Genomic DNA, 24,725 nt, shown 5'->3' with positions numbered 1-24,725 from the left:
ACACTGCAGAAAATCACTTTCTTTATCAGTATCTAAATATTCTTAAAATAAGATCAGTTTACTTGAAGCGAAGCTGCATGAGCTATTAAGATTTTTTTTTAGATAAGAATTAAATTAAGTTCATTTTTTCTTACACCATTAGCAAAATGTTGTCTTGTTTGAGAAAAAGCATTACTAATTTTAGTTCAAATTGAAACAAGAAAAAACTATTTAATAGTGACATAAAGAACGCTCTGTTTACTAACATAACCTCAGTTCCTTGAGATAAGGGAACAAGCATTACGTTGACATGCTTATGGGAAAACTCCTGTGTACTCTGATACTGAAACCTGATTTGTTCACGTTGTGTAGCTGCACGAACCAATGGCGCTTCAACCCGCCAAAAGCTGGCTCTGAGTGCCATTTTGCCAGAATCTTTCGACTGAAGTGATGGTCATCGATTTGACCGCAGCCTTATAGCATGGCTGCCTATGCAATACTCATTCACTTATCTCAGGGAACCGAGATAACGTTAGTAACTAGAGCGTTCCCTTTCGAATGGTCTCTGCAGTTGCATTGACACGCTTATGGGGAACACGTTCAATAGCACCGTGCTATAAGCAAGTGCAGAATAAAGCCGGTCTGCGAGCCGGAGCACTCGTACTGAGGGCTCCTTTAAGCATGAGCCAATAATGAGACCCAATAACCCTCTCCACTTACAAAGGGGATTAGGTAGAATTAAGCTGACAAAATCTGTGCCTGCAGGGCAGGGACGTCCAAGTTATAAAACTTGGTGAAGGTAGACGGAGACGACAAGCTGGTGGCCGCACAAATATCACCAATAGAAATCCCGCTGGACCAAGCCCAGGAGGAGGTCATTCCTCTGGTGGAGTGGGCCCTCACACCTATAGGGCACTGCAAGCCCACTGAGGCATAAGCCAAGGCTATAGCATCCACCATCCAGTGAGATAGTCTCTGCTTTGTAACCGGCAGCCCTTTAGAGCGGCCTCTGACGCACACAAAGAGCTGATTTGAGTTTCTAAACAGACCAGAGTGCTCGACATACACTCTAAGAGACTGAACCGGGCATAGTGGATTAGGACCCTGCTCACCATCTGAATTGGGGAGTGCTAGAAGGGTGATGACTTGTGCTCTAAATGGAGTGGAGAGCACTTTTGGCACAAAGTCGTGTCTCAGTTTGAGGACGACTCTACAGTCGTTAGGCCCAAACTCAAGACGGGAAGCACTGACTGACAGTGCTTGCAGGTCACCCATTCATTTGATTGACGCTAAAGTCAAAAGGAGGGCGCTCTTAAGTGACAGGGGCCGCAAGTCGGCTGACTGGAGTGGCTCAAAGGGAGGGCCCCGTAGGGCCATGAGGACTATAGTTAAGTCCCAAGTCGGTACAGTATGAGGGCAAGGCGTATTCAATCTACGAGCTCCCCTCAGAAATTAAACGACTAAGTCGTTTCTGCCGATTGACTGGCCAGCCACAAGAGAATGATTTGCCGCGATGACTGCTACATACATTTTGAGCGTGGGTGGGTGCGCCCCTTATCCAGCAGCTCTTAAAGAAACTTTAGCATGTGGAACACTTCACAAGAGGACAGGTTCCTCATCCCGTGCTGCACACCAGTCAAGGAAGACTGACCATTTAATAGCATAAAGACGTTTTGTAGACAGAGCTCTAGCCTCCAAAATGGTATTAGCTAACTCGCGGTGCTATAAAGATGTAAAGACTTCTGTCAAGGGGCCAAACATGAAGGCTCCACAGCTCTGGCCAGGGATGCCAAATCATGCCCTTCGCTTGCGAGAGAAGGTCCCCCCTCAGTGATATCGGCCAAGGGGCTGTTGATAGCAGCTGAATCAACTCAGGGAACCACATATGATTCCTCCAGAGTGGGGCCACCAGAAGGACTGAGCATCTGTCTTCCCTGAACCGTCTGATGACTTGAGGAAGCAGGGCAACCAGGGGGAAGGCATACAGGTGAGCACTGGACCAATTGCGGGCCAGGGCATCTTGCTGTCTCAAAAAGTAGATTGGGCAGTGTAAGTTGTCTTCTGAGGTGAAGAGGTCCACCTCTGCCCTCCCAAAGACAGACCAAATCATTTGAACCGTTTGGGGATGTAGTCTCTATTCTCCTGGATCTACATTGTCCCTGGGCAGCATGTCTGACCCCTGGTTCAGTCTGCCCAGCACATGAACTGCTCTCAGTGAGAGGAGTTTGCCCTGTGCCTATAAAATGAGGCCTCGAGCCAACGTGTGAAGGTAGTGTGATCTGAGACAGCCTTGATGATTGATAAAGGCTATCATCATGTTGTCCGAATGGACCAGGACGTGGTGCCCCTTAAGGCCAGCAGGAAGGTTTTAAGGGCCATCATCTTGAGGCAGTTGATGAGTAAGTGCTGCTCCAGGTTTGACTAGGAGCCAGATGCCGGTCTGCCCTCGTGCAGAGCTCCCCAACCAGAGTTGGAGGCATCTGTCGTGAGAACCTTCTGAAGGGGCTGCATGTTGAACAGGCCCAGAGGAATCACAGAGGAGGCGGCCGACATGAGGCTGAGCATCCTCTGGAAAGCCCCGAGGGGACGTGGAGTCCCTAATTTGAATGACGCTGCTGTAAACCGCTCTACAAACCCATCCACGGCAGGGGCCGATATGAGGCTGAGCATCCTCTGGAAAGCCCTGAGGAGACGTGAAGTCCCTAATTTGAATGACACCACTGTAAACCGCTCTGCAAACCCAATCACGGCAGGGCCAAACAGTCCCTTAGGAGGGACTGGAGAGTCTAGGAAGGCGAACTTGGCAGCGTCCCTGATTTCTTTCAAATTCAGCCAAAGGTGGCGCTCCAGCACCACCAAATTGGCCATGGCCATGCCGATCGCCTGCGCAGTGGCCTTATTAGCACACAGAGCCAGGTCTGTCGCAGTGCGCAGCTCTCTAAAGACATCAGAACTCTGGCTGGACTTATCCATGGTGTGGAGAAGTTTGGCCTGGAACACTTAAAGCACCACCATCATGTGACGCACTGAGCTAGCCTGGCCAGCTGCTGAATAAGCCCTGTTTGCTAGGGCTGAGGTAGTCCTGCTGGGCTTAGATGGATGCACTGCATGGGCTTTCAACCACAGGGACGATGGAGGTCACAGATGCGCAGCGACCGCCTCTTCCAGAGGGGGGAGCTTGATATAACCCCTTTGTTCAGCGCTGTCAACAGTGGTGAGAGCGGTGGAAATAGAAGGATTAACACGCTCCAAGTAGGGGGTACGCAACATCCCGGTGAGTTCCTTGTGAACTGCCGGCAGGAACAGAGTGGGGCGTTGGCGAGAGGAATGTTGACGGTGTCCCTTCAGGTACCACTCATCAAGGAGGCCATGGGCAGGCTCTTCCGGAGCTAACCAAGCCAGGCTGAGATCCTCCACAGCCTTAGTTAGAATGGGGATCAGCTCGCTGTCCACGCTGGGCCATGTTGTCTGCGTCAGGCAACTCGGGCTCTTCACGCTCTTTTCACGGGAAAACACGCCCACTCTTCAGCATCCGAAGCCATTAATGACATGGAGTCATCAATGACAGCTTCCTCCTCAGATGAGCCAAAGAAAATCAAGCCGCTTCTAGCTGATGACGGGCGCTGATCCTCAAGTGTAAAGCACATAGGCAGATTGAGGCATTGGGGGGAGATTTAAGCACGAGGGAGCTGTGATGACATGAGTTCATTAAAGAAGGACGGTCCGTGAGCGGAGAGGGCGAGACTCATGCTCTCATAGTGAGAGCATGCTGTCTCAGTGAGCGCAGCCTCTGCGTGGGCGCTGCCCAGACAGGCGACGCACTCACTGTGCCCATCTGCATCGTGCAGTCTGCTGCCTTGGTCTGCGTGATCTTCATTTAGAAACGCGTCATTAAAATGAACTGTAACTCAGCAAATACTCAACAAAGAGAGAGAGATATCTATAGAAAGCTTGACATGTCTACTTTTAAACTAATCAAGTCTTATCGAAAGCAAATATTCAAAATTATAGCAAAGTTATATTTATATTATATAAGCAAAGTTATATTATATATACAGTGGGTACGGAAAGTATTCAGACCCCCTTAAATTTTTCACTCTTTGTTATATTGCAGCCATTTGCTAAAATCATTTAAGTTAATTTTTTCCCTCATTAATGTACACACAGCACCCCATATTGACAGAAAAACACAGAATTGTTGACATTTTTGCAGATTTATTAAAAAAGAAAAACTGAAATATCACATGGTCGTAAGTATTAGACCCTTTGCTCAGTATTTAGAAGAAGCACCCTTTTGATCTAATACAGCCATGAGTCTTTTTGGGAAAGATGCAACAAGTTTTTCACACTTGGATTTGGGGATCCTCTGCCATTCCTCCTTGCAGATCCTCTCCAGTTCCTCTACAGAGCAGGTGACAACTGAAAGCCTCATTCTTTTTTCTTCTTAGATTTACAGTGGGCCTGCATAGCTGCCACTGCTGAACTAAAAAGCCCATCTGGGGATAGTGAGGTGTCTAGGAACAACAGGGGGCTATTATCAATGGTCTTAGAGATGTTCAGTCACAGATGCCCTTGAGCTGCCACAATTAATCCCACAGCCTGTTTGGTGCACTGTATTGTCCCGATGACAAGATCCATTGTTGTGCGTATTTCCTTCCACTAGTCCCTTAATCAAAGGTTTTGACCAGGTCAGCCTGGAGTTCTGCAACATAGGAAAGTAGGAATTGCATGTTTGCTGGCCATTCTGTCACGGTTCTGTCACTTCGGTCCAGTGTAATTCATGGTTTTGTGACAGAGCACTGACACTCCCGTCGTGTCGTTGTTTTCATGTGAGCGCGCATCTTCGAGAGTGCTCGAGCCGTGCACTCTCGTCTGTGTGTCCTGTTTCATGTTGGTGTTCAGATCTCGGCACTCATGTCTTGTTGAGTTTCAATTTCGTGTCGGGATTCGGACACTCGTGCTCCATGTTCTGTCTGTTGTGGGAGCGTGCGGTCTCGAGTTCGCTCGGCCGTGCACTCTTCTGTCCACGTGTGTATTGTGTAGCACGCGGTTTGGTTTTCGCTGGCTGCGTGCTGTCTTGTCTTGTGTGAACACGCGGCTTATGAGTTTTCTCATTAGCTGCTTGTTCGTGTATTGTTTTGTTCAAGCACATGGCTTGTGTTTGTTTTGCTGGCCATGTGCTTGTGTTTGTTTTGTGTGAGCACATGGCTTTTGTCTTTGTTTCCTGTGTGCCATGTGCTCTCATGTCAATTGTCTTGACCCCACCCATCTTGTTACCTGATTATTGGTTAATTTGCCCCACATGTGTTCTCTCGTTACCCTCCTCATTTGCTCCCTATTTATTCTCCTTGTGTTTGCAGTCCCGTGCCAGTTTGTCATCTTATCACCCTGGATGTGTCCTGATCTTGCCTTGCCTGCCAGTTTTTCCTCCACGGGGGTAGTTTTTGTTGTTTATTTTTAATAAAAGGGCCTTATCTCCTGCACCATTGAGTCCTCACCTCATCCCTTCATCCCCAACCCTGACATATTCAACCTCTAGGTGCTCAATGGCTTGGCGATAAACGGCCTTGGCTGTGAAGAAGAGAAACCACATTGTGTCTTGAACAAACGTATTGGCAATTTGGCATCCTCTTCAGATGGCTTATCCTGCTTGGACTGGGAAGGAATATGCCATGGTAGAGTCAGTTGTGCATTTCATTTAGCTGACTGGGCCTAGTCCTCTACAGCCGTAATTAGACTGGGGCAGTTAGGAGACTCAAATCTCAGCTAGAATTGCACCACTTCTACACCACAAGCAATAGCAGCCTGGGTACATTGAATAGTTCCCAAACTGGAGCCCTTCAACACTGCACATTTTGAATGTCTCATTTGTCTGACACACTAATTTCAGGTCTTGGAGTGTCTATTAACGAGCTGATGACCTTAACCAGTGTGTTTGATTAGGGAGAATTACAAAAGGTGCACTGTTAGGGAGGTTCCAGAAACAGTGCTCCAATGCTCCAGTCCCAGGCAAGAAGTCCACACCTGGTTCAAGTCCTTCCTCTCATATGATTGCCACACGCATTTGGGCAAGGCTGTATTGTTTGGCTTACTTTGTGTGCAGTGGCACTCATTATAACTGAGGAATGTTTTGTTCTAGCTAGAGCACAGTCTTCTAGCAAGCTGAAGTGGCTGAGGCACCCACTCGAAAAAAATAAAATTGTTGCATGTAACTTCCCAATAACCCGTTCGCTAGCTGTGGCCGGAGTAATGGACAGAAATGGAAGTACACAAACATCACAACTTTCTGGTAACTGAATGATTTCCTCAGTGCTTCTCCATTGTTTTATTAACAGTTTCCTGATACACTAGCAATCAAGAGCTTAAAGAGCGAGTCTTGAAGAGCAAAATTCTGAATGAGAATTGGGCTGCTGCCCAACTTTATACAGAAATGGGCAATTCTCACTGCCTAAAGGCACGCTTAAAGATCTTCTAATAGAGTGTCTCTATTGAAATTATTTGACTGATAGAGAACTGACAATTATTGTCCTGCTCTGATTTGAGCCACAGTTCTTCCGCAGGAAAACACACATATCACGAAAGCAGATTGTTCTCCATGGCGATTGTGTAACCAAGCATTTTTTGGTGGGATCTCCTACACAAATTATTAATAAAATAATTTTTAGATTGAAAATAGAACATCCTGTGTGTCAATTCCTGTGTTTCTTGAATATAAATAATTTTCTCAGGCTGAATCGAATAGTAACTGTTTCTCATGGGGACGTAAGCAATTTCCAGCATTTACAGGGGTTAGTCTGTGATTTTATTGCCGTCCGAATCTAGAATGCAGGTATTTTTCTTCCATCACCCCCGGAAAAATCCCTGGCAAAATGACCTACTGTTTTTTGACAAACACCAAGGTTCTGTGGTAATTTAATTGCCGTCTGAATCCACAAGATCCACTGAAAAAAATAATACTGAAATGCTAGAAAGTATTTACAAGAACAATAGTTCATAAATGCTCCACCACAGCGAGTGGGAGCTGTTAAGAACAAAGAAAGAGAAGAAAAGCACATAAACATTTGAAATGGGACATTATTATGGCAGCAACAGGTATGCAATACAATTTTAATATATATGGAGTATATAGGCCTACATTCACATACACAAAAAAATGAGGTCTATCAAAAAAAACATTTCAAATATAGCACATCTATTTTCATATTTTTAACAGGAGATTTAAATAATAAATAGGATATTATTAAACATGAACTTATTTATTCTTATTATTCCTAGCACAACATTTTATTTACAGTGGACAATCATGCGACTGACCACGTGAGCAGCTCGTTCCTGTGTTCGTTGGATCACAGACCTCGTTATTCTACTGTAAATAAACCGCCATCCATATCCTTGAGTATTATTACAGACGTCCACATGAGAAACAATTACTGTCCGAATAGGGCTATTGACATCAAACCTAATCACTGATATTTCAGCAAAAACAATCAATCAACGTGGCATCCTTATCTAAATGGAGTCAGAAAGTGGGGTGCAGCCATAAGGTGACATGAAACCCTCTTAATTCAACAACAGTTATATCTACCTCTGATTTGAAAAGGGTTCAGATATGGGGGCATGGAAAGCGTTGGTAAGATGGGAAGGTAGAGGGGTGGTTAGAGAGAGGAGACTGCATGATAAGGGGAAGGGGCCTGAAACGCAGCACATGGAAAGCGTTGGTAAGATGGGAAGGTAGAGGGGTGGTTAGAGAGAGGAGACTGCATGATAAGGGGAAGGGGCCTGAAACGCAGCAAGACTGCAAATTTGCATACCCGCAATCTAGGCACTCACTTTCTAAAGTTTTATAAACAGAAACAAAAGTTTAGCTACCCTTACCAAAAAGTAGTATACTTCAAGTTTATTTTATTAAGTATACTTAAGTAAAGTTCAAGTATATTTTTAAGTATACTTTATGTAGTAAGTATACAAATATCAGTGTACTAGTAGCATACTTGTTAGTGTACTATTTCAATAATTATTGGGACTACATTGGCCCACTTTCTAGTATATAAAAGTATACTTTTAAGTATACTTTAAGTATAACAGTAGTAAACTTTGAGTACACAACTAGTTTACATCAATATTTTTAGCTTGTACTGCAACTATGCTAAAAGTGAACTTCTAGGTATACTGATAGTTTACTAATTAAATACTTGAAGCATTTTTAATACACTTTGAAGTATAGTCTCAGTAAACTACTAGTTTAGTAGTTTTATACTGCAAGTATACTTATAAGTTTTCTTTAAGTGAACTTTACATCATACTTTAAATATACTACTATGTTCCTATTTAGGTATTAATTTGTATATATTTTGTTATATGAATATCTGAACATACAAAACATCAAAAGAAAGAACAGGGTATCTGCTTGTAAACAAAAACATTTTATTCTAGCTTCATGCATTCTTTTTTAAACACTTGAATGTGGGTAAGTTTCATAAATAAAAAAATAAAGAAATAATATTTTGAACAAAATGCTGAAAAAAAGACTATGAATTGGATTCAGAATGATAATCAAAACGTAGATAGAGTCGCTAAACACCCCAAAGCTTGACAGTCATTATTACCTCTTAATTGGTCGACATTTTATTCCATAACGTTACACAGTTTTGATGCTGTTTTATGTCTGATGATCGTGCTAGATTACATGTGGAAGCATCTGTTGTTTCGGTTTCTTCTTCACTTGTGTTTTTTTGGAAATTCTGTACAGAAGATGTGAACTAGTGCCCCCTACCGTATAACAATGAAAACACAGATTATAGGAGCACAAGTATAGCTCAGATATATTTAGGCTTTTTCTAAGTATAAGTCAAGTATACGTAAATGTAATTTTAAGTATATTTCTGAGAAGTACATAAAAAGTAAACTAAAAGTATACCTTCCTATTTTTTTGTTTAAAAGAAGTATACTAATAGCACACTTGAATAAACTTCTTTTTCGTAAGGGTACCTTTGTTGAATCCCACAGCGCTGCACATTAAAAGCATGCTGATACTTATAGCAACAAATATGGCAGCATGTTCATATAGTTACGTCACATGAGACAGATGAATAAGGTTACATTGGCTTGCAAATAATTTAGGTATTCATTGTGAATGGACACTATGATACTCACTTTTGGCTCTCTTCCCCTCTCGAGCGGCCCACAGGTTGAGCAGTGTTGAGCTCTGCTCTAAAAGGGAGTTGGGATTCTCCACACGGATCTTATTTATTTCATCTACATTAAACTGCAGTTCACGTCCCAACTCTGCACAGGAATTAGATATGATACATTATGCCCCGGCATGAATTAATATGTTCCTTCACTATTAAATGACTAATTTTAGACTAAATTATAATTTGCTTAAGTATGAGGGCTACATTTGTGGCACTCAATAAAAGACTATTATAATAACAAATTGACAAATCAATAATCAATAAAACCAAGTGGACAAAGCTAACATTTTGAAAGCACTGCATATTTATTTTCTTTTTTCCTCATAGATTTATGCTGTAGTGCTGTATTTATGCTCCACTTTTCTTGAAGAATATGCAAGTTTCATTTGCCATGTTACCTTAATGCATGGCGGCATGGTAACGTTGAGGTTGCACAACACATGTTGACTATCTTCGTATTTGGTTGATTTGCGCAAGAAAGACAAGAAACCAGAGGGATCTTTATTGCTGTCCCTCACCTGGGCAAAGGAGAAAGAGGTGGATATCCCAAAATATATTCCAACATATACCAAGGCAACTATTTGTTCAGAAATATTAAAGAAAACTATTCATTATGCAGTGCTTTCTTTCTGGAAATATAGTCATTATTTTTTTCATAGGCATGAGATATATCTATATCTATATATCTATTTCAATATACAGATGGTGTTTCCTGCTTTGACATTTCTGCCTGCCGCACCTCCTCCAGTGCACCTTTTGGGTCAGCTGCAGAGTCATCAGCTGGTACCACCGTTCATGGACGTTTCGCCCCCTATCCAGTACGTCTCCCGGTGGAGGGGGCAGTGGCTTATTGGGACGTCTCCCCGCCACCCCCTGCAGCTGCCCTCACTGGGGTACCGAGCCCCAATTCCTGTCCCTCCTCCTTAGCCACAACCAGTAGCTTGCCTTCTCTGCCTCCTCCGCCAGCTCCTTGATGGCTCTCCTCAGGCTTGCCCCAGTTGTCCCAGCAGCTCGAAGGAGCTGGATTGCGGACTTTCCCACGAAGCCCCTGCATCCAACTTCTACGGGATTGAATTTCTTTGCTTATCCGCATCTTCCATCCCTTTCCAGGAGTGAGCAGACATGTTGTCCTTCCCGCCACTGTCTTCTGCACGCTTCTCCTGGTCTGAGGAACAGGATGTTTGGCCAAATGGGATCTGAAGAGCTATCTGCCCAGACTCTACATCTTTCCAACTGCTCCGCCAACTTCCTCAGCACCTGATTATGCCGCCATCTAAAGTGGCCCTGCGTCAAAGCAATGTTACACCCCGACAAGATATGTCGAAGGCCTGCATTGGCTTCATTGCACAGGGGGCACTTGTCCTCACTTCCGAACCACTGGGAGAGATTTCTGGGACAAGGGAGGGTGTCATACACTGCCCTCACGAGGAAGCTGAGCCGCGGCTGCGGGGTTTGCCAGATATCTGACCAGGTTATGACCCTGTTAGTACTATCCTCCCAGCGGGTCCATGCTCCTTGTTTTCCCTGGGAAACAGCCTTAATGAGGTAACGGTCCTGTTCCACTCATGAGACCTCTTCCACCACCATGGACTTCCTCTGCTCCCTTGTTGCTTTGGACCTGAACTGGACTGGCTCTCCCCAGCCCAACCCTGCTCGGCTGTGTTGGACTCTTCCCATGACCTCCTTGTGTTGTAGCCTGTTAATGGCTTTATTTACTTCCCGCTGGGCCCTCCATCTGCGCCCAGTGCGGATGGTCACCCATGTGCTCTTCACTGCTTCGTCCCTGGATTCCTTTAGTTCGAATACAAGACGGGTCTTCTCCTGCTTGTACCCGAGGTTGATGGACTTCAAAGGAAGCTGAAGAGCATTCTTGCCAAAGAGGCCTGTGTCAGAGAAGCAGTGTGGGAGGCCCAACCACTTCCTGATGTAGGTGTTGGAGATGGTGTCCATTCTGCTAACCAGGGATGATGGTATTTCGGACACCTTCAGGGGCTACATCACACACACTGGAAAAGTGTGAATTGGTAACACCATACCTTCAGTTTCCCCGGAAGCTGGCTGCTGTCGATTTTTTCAAGCCCCTCTCTCAGTTGCTTCTGCACCAACTTCCCCATCTGTCTGTCGGAGAGCTCTGATGTATACTCCCTTCCAAGACTTCGGACGGGTTGCTCTTTCAACAATGGTATCTTCTCCCCTCCTGCTGTGAACACTGTCCTGTCGTCCCTCACCCCTTTCCTGATTGAAAGGCTCCTAGACTTTGAGGGCTTAATCTTCATCCTAGCCCATTGTATCAGCTCGTCAAGGCGCTTGAGGAGCCGGGCTCTACATGGAGCTGTCTGTAAGATGGTTGTCACATCATCCATGTACCCTCTCAGTGCCGGGAGTCTTACTCCTGACAGTAATCGCAGCCCTCTGGCCATCTGTCTTGCTCCGATGAGGATGACTTCAAATGTTGCCACAAACAGGATAGGGGATATTGAGCAGCCCATGGCTATACCGACCTCCCCCTGCTGCCATCCAGTTGTGCGGCCATCGAGAGAGAAACACATGCGCAGGTTGTTAAAATACTTGGCTATGATGATAATTACACATGCTGGAATGTGGAAGAATTCCAACGCAAACTCAACCAGCTTATGTGGTACTGAACCATAAGCGTTCGCCAAGTCAAGCCACACCACATGAAGTTCGCTCTTCTCTCTTTTGGCACGTTGTATCTGCTCCCAGATCACGGATGTGGGTTCAATACATCCTGGAAAACCTGAGAGCCCTGCCTTTTGACAACTTGTGTCGATGTAGTGGTTGCTGCTAAGGAAGCTGTTCATCCTTCTTGCCAAAACTGAGAAGAACAGTTTCCCTTCTACGTTCAGCAAGGCAATGCTCCTGAACTGATTAATGGTCATGGAATTCCACTCCTTAGGAATGAAGATTCCAACTGCCTCTTGCCACTCAGCTGGAATGGATTGGTTCTTCCACACAACCTGCATGAGCTTCCACAAGATCTTCGTCACTTGTGGACAGTTCTTGTACACCTTGTATGGGAGCCCATTTGGACCTGGTGCTGAGGCTGATCTGGCCTTTTTGAGGACCTCTCTAATCTCACACAACCTGGGTGGGGAGGTGTTGAAAGGGGTCCTTGGGGGATCTGGGCGTGGCACATAACCTGGTGAGCCAAGTGGTGTCTCTTTGGCTGCATCCGTATACTGGCCCTTGATATAAAGTACCAGATCCTCTTTAGTGATGGCCAGCTTGCCGCTCCGCTTCTCATCCAGCAGCTGACGGGCATACTTGAAAGGGTCTTTGAAGAAGTTCTTCCTCTCCTTCTCCTTCCGTTTCCTCCGCCTCCTGATCCGCTCTGCCCGGCGTAGCTTGGCCAGCCTCTGCTTAAGGTCATCCCATAATAGCTTGAGGCCTTCTTTTTCCTCTGGGGCTGCTTTCCTCCACCTCTTTCTCAGGTGACGCCTGTCTGATATGAGCAACTCGATGTGTTTCTCCCTCCGTCCTTTTTGTCTTGGGGCTATGTTTTTTTTATGGGGCAAACCTCTCTCTGCACTCCTCATATATCATGTTTCCCATCAAGGTTAGCTTACGCTTAACTGTTCCTCGCAAAGAATGCTGCAGCACTCCACTAAGGTATTCGTCGAGCCTGCACCAATCCTCTTGCATATTCGCCTTTGGCCACTTGATCTTGATGCGCCTTTCTGGATGTTTGCGTTGGATTCCTGGTTGTGTGACTTGTGAGGTGACAGTGCGCATCTTGCTCTCGAGGGTTGCCTCCATCTCTTCTCCTTCATATGCTGAGGTTGCCCTCTCAGCACTGTCGGGTCCTGCTGCGCTATGGTTTGCTACCAGGCTTTGGGATCCCTTCCGTCTGACCTGCCGAAACAATGCGGTTGTGCTGGTTGGGCGTCCTCCCACACTTCATCCTCCCTTGATGGATCTGCAGGCCTCTGAGCGAAGTCACCTTCTGCCACCCACATGTGCATTTCCGGAGGAACTTCTCGTCATTATGCGTTCCGTTCATTACCGTATGATCCGTCAAAGTAGGCCCATCTTCCACCCCGCCTCTCGGAGGGCCTTCGGGTTGTCTTTTCTTATTCCGTTTTGTAGTCAGTTGAGGTGCTCCCTTGTGGGAAGCTTGTGGGTAAGGTGACTAACCGCCCACACCTGGTGCAGTCTTTCCTGCCGTCCGCTGGTCTTTCCCGACTGTCCACCAGACTTTCCTGGCTGCCAACTGCAGTTTCACAGCAGTCACTGGTTCCCCAGCATTGCCATTTCAATATACAGATGGTGTTTCCTGCTTGACATTTCTGCCTGCTGCACCTCCTCCAGTGCACCTTTTGGGTCAGCTGCAGGGTCATCAGCTGGTGCCACCGTTCATGGACGTTAAATATATATTTCTCCAAAAGAACACAAAAGAAGACTTTTTGCAGAATGTCCCATTTCTTTTGTGGATCTTCTGCAGTGAATGGGTGCCATCAGAATGAAAGTTATCTCAATAACCCACAAGAAATCCACATGACTCCAGTCCATCAATATCTTTGATATATGTTATCATATATATTATGATATATGTGAGGTGAAAAGCTGCGTGTTTGTAAGAAACAAATCCATTTAGACATTTTTAACTTCAAACCATTCCTTCCAACAGGAGATGGATTTTTTCACTGGAGGAAGTGCTATTATGGATTATGGACTCATATTTTAGCTGTAAGCAATGGTTTAAAGTTAAAACGTCTTGATGGATTTGTTTCTTCCAAACACGCAGCTTTTCATCTTTTTACAAAATGTTATGTGGATTACTTGTGGATTATTGTAATGTATTTATCGGCTGTTTGGACTCTCATTCTGACGGCACCCATTCACTACAGAGGATCCAATGGTGAGCAAGTGATGTAATACTACATTTCTCCAAATCTAACGAAGAAATAAACTAATCTAGATTCTAGTTCACTATGGGTGAAAGAATACAATTTGGAGTAAATAAGGTAAACATGTACTGTAACTGGCTGTGATGACTTTACCTTCACAGACACAGGCAGTCTGTTGTCTTTGAAGGCTTGGAAGCTGAAACAGCGGGGCTGCTGTGCTGCCTTCCTTATGGGAACCAAGTTTCCTGAACACTCCAAATACAGCGGCATTCCCTCCATGACCTACAGAACATACGGCAACCAGCAGATGCAGCTTAAATTAAACATCTGATAATATCTAGCAAAGTCAGTGTGAAACATCAACAACATATTTGCTTCTGTAATGTTTATATTTAAGAATATTCAAAGAGATTAAAAACTGTGAGCTTGAATTTGATTGGATTATGAAAAACATGTTTTATTCCAGAAGGTAGCCAGACCTCAAATGCAAGTTTGCGTTGGATTATGGAGAGTTATTTTTTTGAGAGGAATTCACAATTTCTGAGAGGAAATTGCTTCTGCATCAAAATTTAGTGAGTTACTATGTTTATATGATGAATTATTATTGTTAGTACTTTAGTTTGGAGTAAATTAATCAGGTACAGAAAGACCAAGAATGTGAGTTGAAGTTAACAGGGTCCATTTTTATTTCATACTGACTTTAATAATATTTCTTTCCCTGTTCTTTCAGATGCTGTTTTAAGTTTTAATGTAAAAGATACTTCATTGTAGAAATAACACCAGTTGCTGTAAACACATGGTCGTCTATATGAAGTCTGTAACACACTATATCATATGACCTCGATGTCTCTACTGCGAGCCACTTCAGTAAAGTTCTCGTGCTGCTCCAGGGTTTTGTCCATTTTGTCATCAGTCATGCAATAACAGCGGAGTCGACCCTCTCGTGCTTCATTCATCTTTGCAAAAACTACAAACTTGGCCATGTACGGCACGGCCGACAGCTCACGGTACAGGAGGTTGGCAAAGGACACGGCCTCTGCCGTCCGAGGACAGTCTGTCAGCCAGAAACTGTGGGAGAGCAAAACAGATTTGAGTCACATTTTTAATATAACCAAGGTTGAATAATAACATATTGCTGTGACGACGACACACATTGAGAACTTCTGAAATAAACTAACATGTGATGTGCAGGTTATGATACTTACCGGGCAGAGACATTGGTGGTGAAACTGGCGCAGTCATTGGCATAAATAAGTTTGGTGGTGCCAGTTATATCTTCCCACTGGGCTGGAGCCGTGCCGCCTATGAAATGTAGAGAAAGTAAATATGCAATAGACGTGTCTTTATTTTAAAGGTGTTTAAAAAAAGAGCCTTGCTCAGGAACCGTATTTGATCATTCTGGGTCATTTGTTTTTAAAATGATGATAAATTTATATTTTTTAACCTTAAAACACTAATGCTTACATTGATCACTCTTGCACATTTGCTGAGCAGTGTAATTTCTGTGCCGCTAGTGGCAAATAAATGGAATAGCAAAAATAATTTGACAAATTTTTTTTTCTCAACATTTTCTAAAGAAGTCTCTTTATTTTTCTTTTTTTTCTTCATCTCGAAAAACTATTAAAATATTTTAAAGCACCACAGCCTCATTATTTAGTGGTCAAACTACGATCAGCTTCCTTAGTTGTATGTATACGGGTATAAGAAGTATATTAACATTAAAGCAAAACACTTCATCAATTTGAACTAGTTCCTATTTCCTATATATGTATTTGTAATTATTACTTATTTTTTTTCTAAAAATACATATAAAATTATATAAACTAATTTTCCCAATCAGTATTTTTGTCTTGTTCGCCAGTAAAAATATTTAAATATCCTTAAAATAAGATTATCGAGAAGGAAAATTCTAATTGATTTGCAACATTATTACTATTCATATAGCATTATAGTATTTATTAATGTCAAATTAGTTGTATTTTTATATTTTTTAGATTTCATTTGAATTTAAGTTTTAGTATTTTTGTCATTTTTATTCGTTCTTGTTTTTTAATATGTAGTTTGAGTAATTTTTGTACTTGTACCTAAAAATTTTATTTCAGTCATTTTCTAATTGTCATATTTTAAGGTTGTTTTTTTCATCTAGTATTTATATTTTCTCTTATTTATCTTTTCCATGAAAAAAAAAATTCTAAATAGTTTTACTTAAGAATAACACTTACAATTACATAAATCTGAAAAAAAGAAAGATTTTCTATTTTCGAATAGGACAAGAAAAATAAATGTAGATGATTAGATATTTTCACAAGAAAATAATTATCAAGATTTTTGTTCCCCAATGTAAACATGTTTGGCTGATTTTTACCGATGACACTGCAGAGCAGGCGGAGGCTGGTGGTGTCGCCCTCGCCAGCGTCCCGTGGACTTTCCCTCCAGGAGGGAGGCAGTGGCATCCTCAGGCCGATGGGACGGTGAAACTTGCGCCGACGAGGCTCTACTGTCACGACAGGGCTGAATGTGGCTTGGTTCCCCAGAAGCTTGGCCACCAGCTCATCAGGGACTGGCTGTGCCTGAGTGTCGAGGATGGAGGGGGAGAAGAAACCATAACAGAGTGGTAGAGCACAAAGTAAAAGATAGGGGTGGGGAAGAGCAAAGGTGAAAGAGAACATGGAATGAAAGTCAGAAGAAATAGATTTGGTAGTGTGAGCAATGGTATATTTGCATATGAATGCATGAGAGGGAGATTCAGTTCAGAAATGTGTACCAAACATATTTTCATGAGAGAAATCAGGGAAAAGAAGAGACAGAAAATATCTCAATATATTTCTGTTTTCTTATTATTGCAATTATTGCACAATGCAATTCAAGACACCAAATTTAGCTTGTCAATCAGTCTTATTTATTAACTGGAAAAAGAGTTACAAACATTATTGAACCAAAGCTGGTGCAAAATTAATTCACTTGCAGTACAAGACACAGACACAACAAGTCGACCCTGTATTGTTATAAAGCTTTCGAAGATCTTTGAGTGTGCAGTTCATTATAATGACTGTGTTATTTATTAATGCTCACCCTCAGGCCATCCAAGATATAGGTGACTTTTTTCTTCAGTGGAACAGTAAAGAAGATTTTTGGATGAAACCTTGGCCCTTGGGGATTCATAAAATGCAATTTAGTGGCTGCCGTCAATAAAAGCATATACAGGCAGCACAAAATTAATACCCATGGCTCCTGATGATATATTGAGGTCTTGTGAAGCAAAATTATCAATCTGTGCAAGAAACTGAACATTATTTACAACATTATTACCTGTAATCCAGAGCCTCAGACACACGCTCCGAACAGTCTGAAACAAGTTTGCGGATCGAGCAGCACAGATCTATGCTACTCAATAAAACTCACTTTTGGACACCTAAAAGTCACTCTGACTCGAAATGAGCTAAAATACTTGCGAATCTGATCCTTTGATGAATGAACTCATTTAGTGCTCCACTTCCTCCAACAGTTACTGAACTGAGAAAACAGTTAGACTCAGACTCGAATAAGCCTCTGATATGCACATGCGTGAACCAAGCACTTCAATGAAGGGGCCAAATGAAAGTTTTTATAGTTTCTCTTTGTTTATGTAAAATGAGGTTTCGCTGAAAAGAATCATATTTCCCTGTTTGCCTGAGGCAATGGATTACAGGTAATAATGTTGTAAACAATGTTTAGATTCTTACAAAGACCAATCGTTTCGCTTAATAAGACCTCAATATATTGTCAGAAGCCACAGGTATTAATTTTGTGTTCTTTGATATGCTTTTTTTATTCTCAAATACGGGTAGCTGCAGACTTGCATTTATTGAATCACAAATCACCACGGCAAAAATATTTTTTTACTGTTCGACTCAAGACAAAAAGTCACCTACATCTTGAATGGCCTGAAGGTGAGTAAATTAATAGCAAATTTTCATTTTGGGGTGAACTATTCCTTTAAGCACATATTTATTGCACACTGTTGGATCAGGAGAGGAGGTATTGAGCAACATTAGACAGAAAGTCTTTCTCACAGAGCTTGGTATATATAGTGTATCATGGTCCAACATTTTAAGTTATGTTAAGAATCAGTGGTCAGTGCCAGTCAGTGTCATTGAACCGACCTGAGAAATCGTCCAAGAATATGAGAAAACTGAAAAATACTTCTGTATGTTATTGCGGCAAAATATATGAACTATTAAGGTCAATTTCATTTTATGCCACCTCAAAATAACTGACTTCCTGACAACCAGTGTTTTAAACAACACAAAAAATATATAAATGAACTGTTTAGAATTCAGCACAATGGGAACTGATCAAGTTTGTCAATACATTTAGAGTTGTCAATTATTAGGTCGATTCTCAAAAAGAAGAAACAACAAAAATGAAGCAAAACAGAAGAATAATAATGAAACAAATGACACAGATGATTAAACAAATGATGGGTTAAAAACAAGGGGGAAAAAATCAGCTTTGGTATGAGCTGGTTGTTACACTTGCAGGGCAAAGAAAACATAAATAAACACATGCAGTCCTGCACGATCATTTCATTCTAAGTTCTAGGTTTTTACATTTAAAATATAAAACTGCATTTTACTTTTTTTTGTGTAGCTAATAAAGTTTTAAAAAAATCTAATAAAAATTTCAAAAGGTAGTACAGTAATTCAGTAAGACAATTTATCTTATGGAAGTTTGCTTTTATAAGGTGCTTCAGATATTTGTAATAGTACAGAAAATGTTCATCATTCAATTAAAACTCTCACAATTTCAATGAGCTTCAACTTCCGTGTCTTTTATCCTCCTCAACTTACAATTCCCTCAATCAAAACCTGCAAAACTTTCATCCATTCTCAACTTTTGCTGTTTTTATGCACTACTTTTTACTGCACTGTAAATCTGTCTGTATATGGTCATCTGTAGAAATAACCTATGTTTAATTTAAGCAGGAAGTAGACAGATAGCATACCATCTCATACTATACCATATTTCATCATTAATTTTTACCATCATCAAACTCAATCATAGAGATCTAAACAACTTACAAAATTACATTCATTCACATTGACAGCTGAGCCCATAATTCATTTTGAGAGATGAAAGATGAGATGTTTTGTCACGTTTGATGTCTCATGACCAGACAGGAAAACAACAACAACAACAACAAAAACTAAAAGCTGTCAGATACATTATGATAATATGCAGGAGATAAGCTTCCTCCATTTTCCATCACATCTTCCTCCTCATCATCCTCCCATCTCACCTGCAGTCCGAGACGGACACGCTTAGTGACGGCTGTCTCAGGAAAATTGGCCTGGACCAAGGGCACCAGCTTACTGGTGAGAGAACCCCCTTCTGGGCCAATCAGATCGTTCTCCTGCTGGATACGGGACACCACAGCAAAGTAGAGTGGGAAGTCAGTCGAGATGATGCGCCTGATTCTTTTCTTCTCAAGTTCCTCCTGACTCTCAAGGTCTTTAGTGTGCAGTTAATAGAGAAAAGACAATATGATACAATGAGACAAAATTATCACAGTTCACTGAAACACTGTACATTTGTGACCCTGGACCACAAAACCAGTCATAAGAGGAAATTTTATTTTATACATCATCTGAAAGCTGAATAAATAAGCTTTCCATTGATGTATGGTTTGTTAGGATAGTACAATATGTGGCAGAGATACAACTATTTGAAAATCTGGAATCTGAGGGTGCAAAAAAATAAAAATATTGAAATAAATGGCCTTTAAAGCTGCCCAAATGAAGTCCTTAGCAATGCATATTACTAATCAAAAATTAAGTTTTTATATATTTACGGTAAGAAATTTACAAACTATCTTTATGGAACATGATCTTTAATTAATATCCTAATGATTTTTGGCATAAAAGAAAAATTGATAATTTTGACCCATACAATGTATTTTTGGCTATTAATACAAATATTAATAGCCATTACATAATTTGCTCACCAATGGATCCTCTGCAGTGAATGGGTGCCGTCAGAATGAGTCCAAACAGCTGATAAAAACATCACAATAATCCACATGACTCCAGGCCACCAATTAACATCTAGTGAAATTAAAAGCTGCTTGATTGTAAGAAACAAATCCATTAAGACGTTTTTAACTTCAGACCATTACTTCTGGCCAAAAAATATGAATTGGAAAAGCGGCAGAGAGAAAAAGTTCATTTATTTCAGTAATTCAACTCAAATTGTGAAACTCGTGTATTAAATAAATTCTTTTCAAGTCTTAGAGGAGGTGGTGTGGCAAGTTTCTGCGGCTTCACCAGGCGACAGGTGATGCGTGTTGGAGCGGCACAGGTACGAGGAGGAATGATGACACGCAGGCCATTATGTCTGCTGCCTCTCATTGAGCCGCCACGAGCATCTACCATGAAGCTCACCAGGAACCTGCAGAACCATAAAGACAAAGACAATGCATAATTAATTAATTAATGATATTTCAATTTCAAGTATTTGATTCCTCAAAAATGTGCACAATATTTCAGGCAGAGGCAAGAAACTAACCCAGTGTGGATGGGGCTTGCTACTGGACTGACATTGTCTGACGTCTCTGTGGCCGGACTACTGGGGATCAGTGAATCCTCATCATACTCCTTGGGCAAAGGAAGTGGGGTGTGCTGCTGTACATGTGTAGATGTGTAAAAATAATAATAAAAAAAACAATAATAAAAATTTGACAATGTTAAAAAAATAAATGTAAAATCTGCATTTGGCTAATAGCTCTTAAAAAGTGTTTTGGTGGTAACATGGTACAATAATGCTTTCAGACAGTAATGCCATCATATCTACACTTTTGTATAGGCATGGTATTATATTAGGGTGACCAGACATCCCGTTTTTTCCCGGGACAGTCCCTTATTTTAGCTAAATTTTTAGTGTCCCGACTTATTTTGAAAAAATCAAGTTTTTTCAAGAATTTCCAAATTTCTAAAAATTTGACAATGTTAAAAAAATAAATGTAAAATCTGCATTTGGCTAATAGCTCTTAAAAAGTGTTTTGGTGGTAACATGGTACAATAATGCTTTCAGACAGTAATGCCATCATATCTACACTTTTGTATAGGCATGGTATTATATTAGGGTGACCAGACATCCCGTTTTTTCCCGGGACAGTCCCTTATTTTAGCTAAATTTTTAGTGTCCCGACTTATTTTGAAAAAAGTTTTTTCAAGAATTTCCAAATTTCTTTACAACTGGGTGATCAGAGCAAGTAGTAGAAGTGTTCTGTCACGCGAACAGCCTAATCGAAGGTAACTAAGCTTGTCACAATTTGTTATCGATTGCAATAAGTGAAGGTGGGATAGATACGCGGAATGACACACAGAAGCGCTCTCTCTGCCGCTTCCCAGTTCTGCGATCAGTTCTCCTTGCGCCTTTATGGTCAAATACACACACAGCTTCCAAAATCTCCATCATTTGGAGTATCTCACGTAAATACAGTCGGTTATGGCTTAAGTGAACGTAAACAGGTGGATATATGTGTCAGTATATTACATTCATTCGGTCTTAAAGGGACAGCAGCCTAATTAAATACCTGTCTGTCTCATTAATCTTAATAACAAAAGATGTTAAATAAATGTATACATGTTAAACCTACTGTATTAGAAAAATTAGTTAATTTAATATTTAATTTGTATCTATTGTATTTGTCTTTTGGTTTGTAATTTGCTTCTTTATGTTTATATAATAAATAATTCTGCACGTGTGGTGTGTGTGTGTGTATATATATATATATATATATATCTCATTTAGATATCTTATATCGTGGACTTGTATCAAACCTAGAAACATAGAAACGAGCCCACCGATGAAAAAAACTGAAAAAAATGGTCAAACAGACAGTAAATACAGTGCTATTGTGAGACATTACAATTTAAAATAAACGTTTTCTACTGTAATACATTTTAAAATGTAATTTATTCCTGTGATTAAAGCTGAATTTTCTGCATTGCTGCTCCAGTCTTCATTGTCACATGATCCTTCAGAAATCATTCTAATATGCTGATTTGCTGTTCAAAAAACATTTCTTCTTACTATCAAAGTTGAAAACCGTGATGCATTTTTCAGGATTCTTTGATGAATAGAAAGTTCAAAAGAACAACATTTATTTGAAATAGATATCTGTTGTAACATTATAAATTTCTTTACAGTCACATTTGATCAATTGAATGTGTCCTTGCTGAATAAAAGTATATAAAAAAACGTAGTGACCCCAAACTTTTGACATTTTAAAATATAAGGAGTCAAAGACAATTGTAAAATGAGACCTATGAAACTACAATGAACTCATGAAAAAAAAAAAACATTCACCTGCTCCATTTCATGTTCTTTCAGCATGACTGTTTCAGGAGACACACAGGGGATCCTTGGAATAGCAGGAGAATGATTCCTAAGAAACACAAGTTAGAAATAAGTCCGACACAAAGGAATATGTAAATGACAGTTCCCCAGTCCCATCATTATTCATCTCGGTGACCTTTCCTCAGTTTGGGCTCTGATCTTTTCTCTTCAATCTAGTTTGAAACATTCTTGGAAATTTCTTCCAGCAACATTTTGAATTTAGCTCCCCTCTACTTTATACATGTGTCTCTTCTTGTTAATCTGAATCATCTTCAACATCATCACTGCAACTCTCCCTCGTACTCTAGAACATTCTTGGGGGAAAGGAAATCCTCATCATGGTCCTTTAAGTCCTCCATCTTCAAATACCTGGCACCTTCGTTCCCCAGCAGCTCCTCGCCTGCCGCAATGAGGGGATGAGAAAAGAAAAGAGAAAAAATAAGATTTAGTGAAAAACATGCTGTCAATTGGAAATGAACACTGACTGGACAATATGGAGAGGATATATATGGATGGAGAGCTGTTGAGTGAGTGTAATATGTTATGACAGTGACAAAGAAGTACCATGGTACTAACAATGTTCTTTTTAAGTTACCGAGTACTATGTAAACAGCATGGTATTCATTCAGTACCGTGGTATACCAAAGGACAATGGTATAACCATCACTGTACCATGGTACTGCCACAGTACTTTTTTTTAAAGGAAAAGTAATGCAGTAATGTAATCAGATTACAATTTCCTGTAATGAAGTTAGATAATCATTTTCAGTAATCACCGTCACAATTACTTTTATTTGTCATTACATTGCATTTACAATTTTAATGAACAATGATTCATTTATAACCTAAACGTAACATTAAACAATAAATATTGCTTTGAACAAAGTGATTACGATTCCTTTCAACTGGTTGAAAAACCTGTAAACTAAACAAATACAGAAGTGAAAGGACAATTTGATATACCTTTGATTTAAGTTATTGTGACATGATTACTGTTCGAAAGTCATTTGTTACAATGTTGAAAAAGTAATTAGCATGTATTAACTAATTACTTTTTGCAATAACCTCTCCAACACTGATTGCAAATGAGTAAGAATGAAGGGAACGATTTGTGACGGACATGCTGCAACAAAACATATCAAAGCAAATTAAAGAGAAAACTTTTGTGTGTGTGTGTGTGTTTTAATATAATATTAAATTAACTACAAATCAGAGGCATGTATGACCTTCAAAACGCAATGCCTCCACTGATATCACGCTGCTAAATGCATAGTCATACAGTATGTAAACTGTGCTGGTTTTCATTAAAAAGGAGACATTAATCTTAATTGTGTCTAATAAGGTCTTTATAAATCATCCTCTTGGGAAGTTGTCTTGCAAACACAATATAACTGGTAGAGCAGAAAATGCCTTTTTTTTTACTTAATCAACAAACAAGCATTTCAAAAACAAAAAGTTCAAGCAGCATTCAGTGGTAGGCCTACTTTAAAGCCAAGTAAATAAAAAAGGTTTTTCATATTGTATCTAGTACCTGTACAGTATATGAATATACGATATGTTTGTGTGCCTATATAAACACATATACTAAATATAGCATATACATATTGTATGTAGCAAATGTATATTGTCAATATAAATACTGAATGATGAAACATAATTTTTAGCATTGGATTTGCATAAGGCAGCCATGTGAAGCACATCCATGTGAGAGCCTGGATGCATGTGAAACATTTTCAGGACATTATGTAAACACACCTTTAAACTCTGTAATTACACCAGGAGCTGAAATGCAGTACTGTCCACAGTATAAAACCAGATTTTATATGACAAGTTGATTCTATATAAAAAATTGATTCTTAAAAAAAGTGGCGTGACAATATATTTTGCAAATTGGAATTCTGAAGAAGCCATCAAACGCATGAATATAATGTGCCAATGTTATATTTATAAGTACTTAATCAGTATTTCTGTCTCGTAAATGTATTTCATAAGCAAAATTGCACAAGATAACACTTTCAGAGACTATAACTCTAATTAAATTTGTTCTTAGGTAGTTTTGCTTCTCAAATAACTTTATAAATAAATATGTTACTGGACAAAAAGACAAAAATACTACATATTTAAAATGTAAAACAATTAGGGCTGTCAGTTTAATGCGTTAACTTAATTAATTAGTTAGTTAATAACGCCATTAGCAGTTAACTGACTGGCCCGCCCCCACATCTGTACATCATCTAACATTTCATACAGTTGACTGTTGAAAAATATGATGCAGGGCAACAACTCCATAAATGCAGTTATGCCC

At 40.7% G+C, this 24,725-nt stretch overlaps 1 protein-coding gene across 1 annotated transcript in view; it reads right to left on the bottom strand.

Moving 5' to 3' along the window:
* ank1a (ankyrin 1, erythrocytic a) overlaps window positions 1-24,725 on the bottom strand; it is an 84,822-nt gene that overhangs the window by 30,967 nt on the left and 29,130 nt on the right. Inside the window, exons 23-34 of the mRNA XM_016229209.1 lie at window positions 22,724-22,820; window positions 22,391-22,469; window positions 20,585-20,700; window positions 20,278-20,467; window positions 19,610-19,619; window positions 19,320-19,531; window positions 16,407-16,611; window positions 15,247-15,343; window positions 14,881-15,109; window positions 14,195-14,323; window positions 9,572-9,691; window positions 2,445-2,970 (exon numbers count right to left, since the gene is read on the bottom strand). Of these exons, the coding sequence (XP_016084695.1) occupies window positions 2,445-2,970; window positions 9,572-9,691; window positions 14,195-14,323; window positions 14,881-15,109; window positions 15,247-15,343; window positions 16,407-16,611; window positions 19,320-19,531; window positions 19,610-19,619; window positions 20,278-20,467; window positions 20,585-20,700; window positions 22,391-22,469; window positions 22,724-22,820 (2,010 nt within the window). The remainder of the gene's footprint in view (window positions 1-2,444; window positions 2,971-9,571; window positions 9,692-14,194; window positions 14,324-14,880; window positions 15,110-15,246; window positions 15,344-16,406; window positions 16,612-19,319; window positions 19,532-19,609; window positions 19,620-20,277; window positions 20,468-20,584; window positions 20,701-22,390; window positions 22,470-22,723; window positions 22,821-24,725) is intronic.

Source organism: Sinocyclocheilus grahami, unplaced genomic scaffold (assembly GCF_001515645.1).
Source record: "Sinocyclocheilus grahami isolate Dianchi unplaced genomic scaffold, SAMN03320097.WGS_v1.1 scaffold349.1, whole genome shotgun sequence".
In the NCBI taxonomy this organism is placed as follows: domain Eukaryota; kingdom Metazoa; phylum Chordata; class Actinopteri; order Cypriniformes; family Cyprinidae; genus Sinocyclocheilus; species Sinocyclocheilus grahami.
The sequence above is the reverse complement of the archived record's forward strand: the minus strand, read 5'-3'. Positions and strand labels throughout refer to the sequence as shown.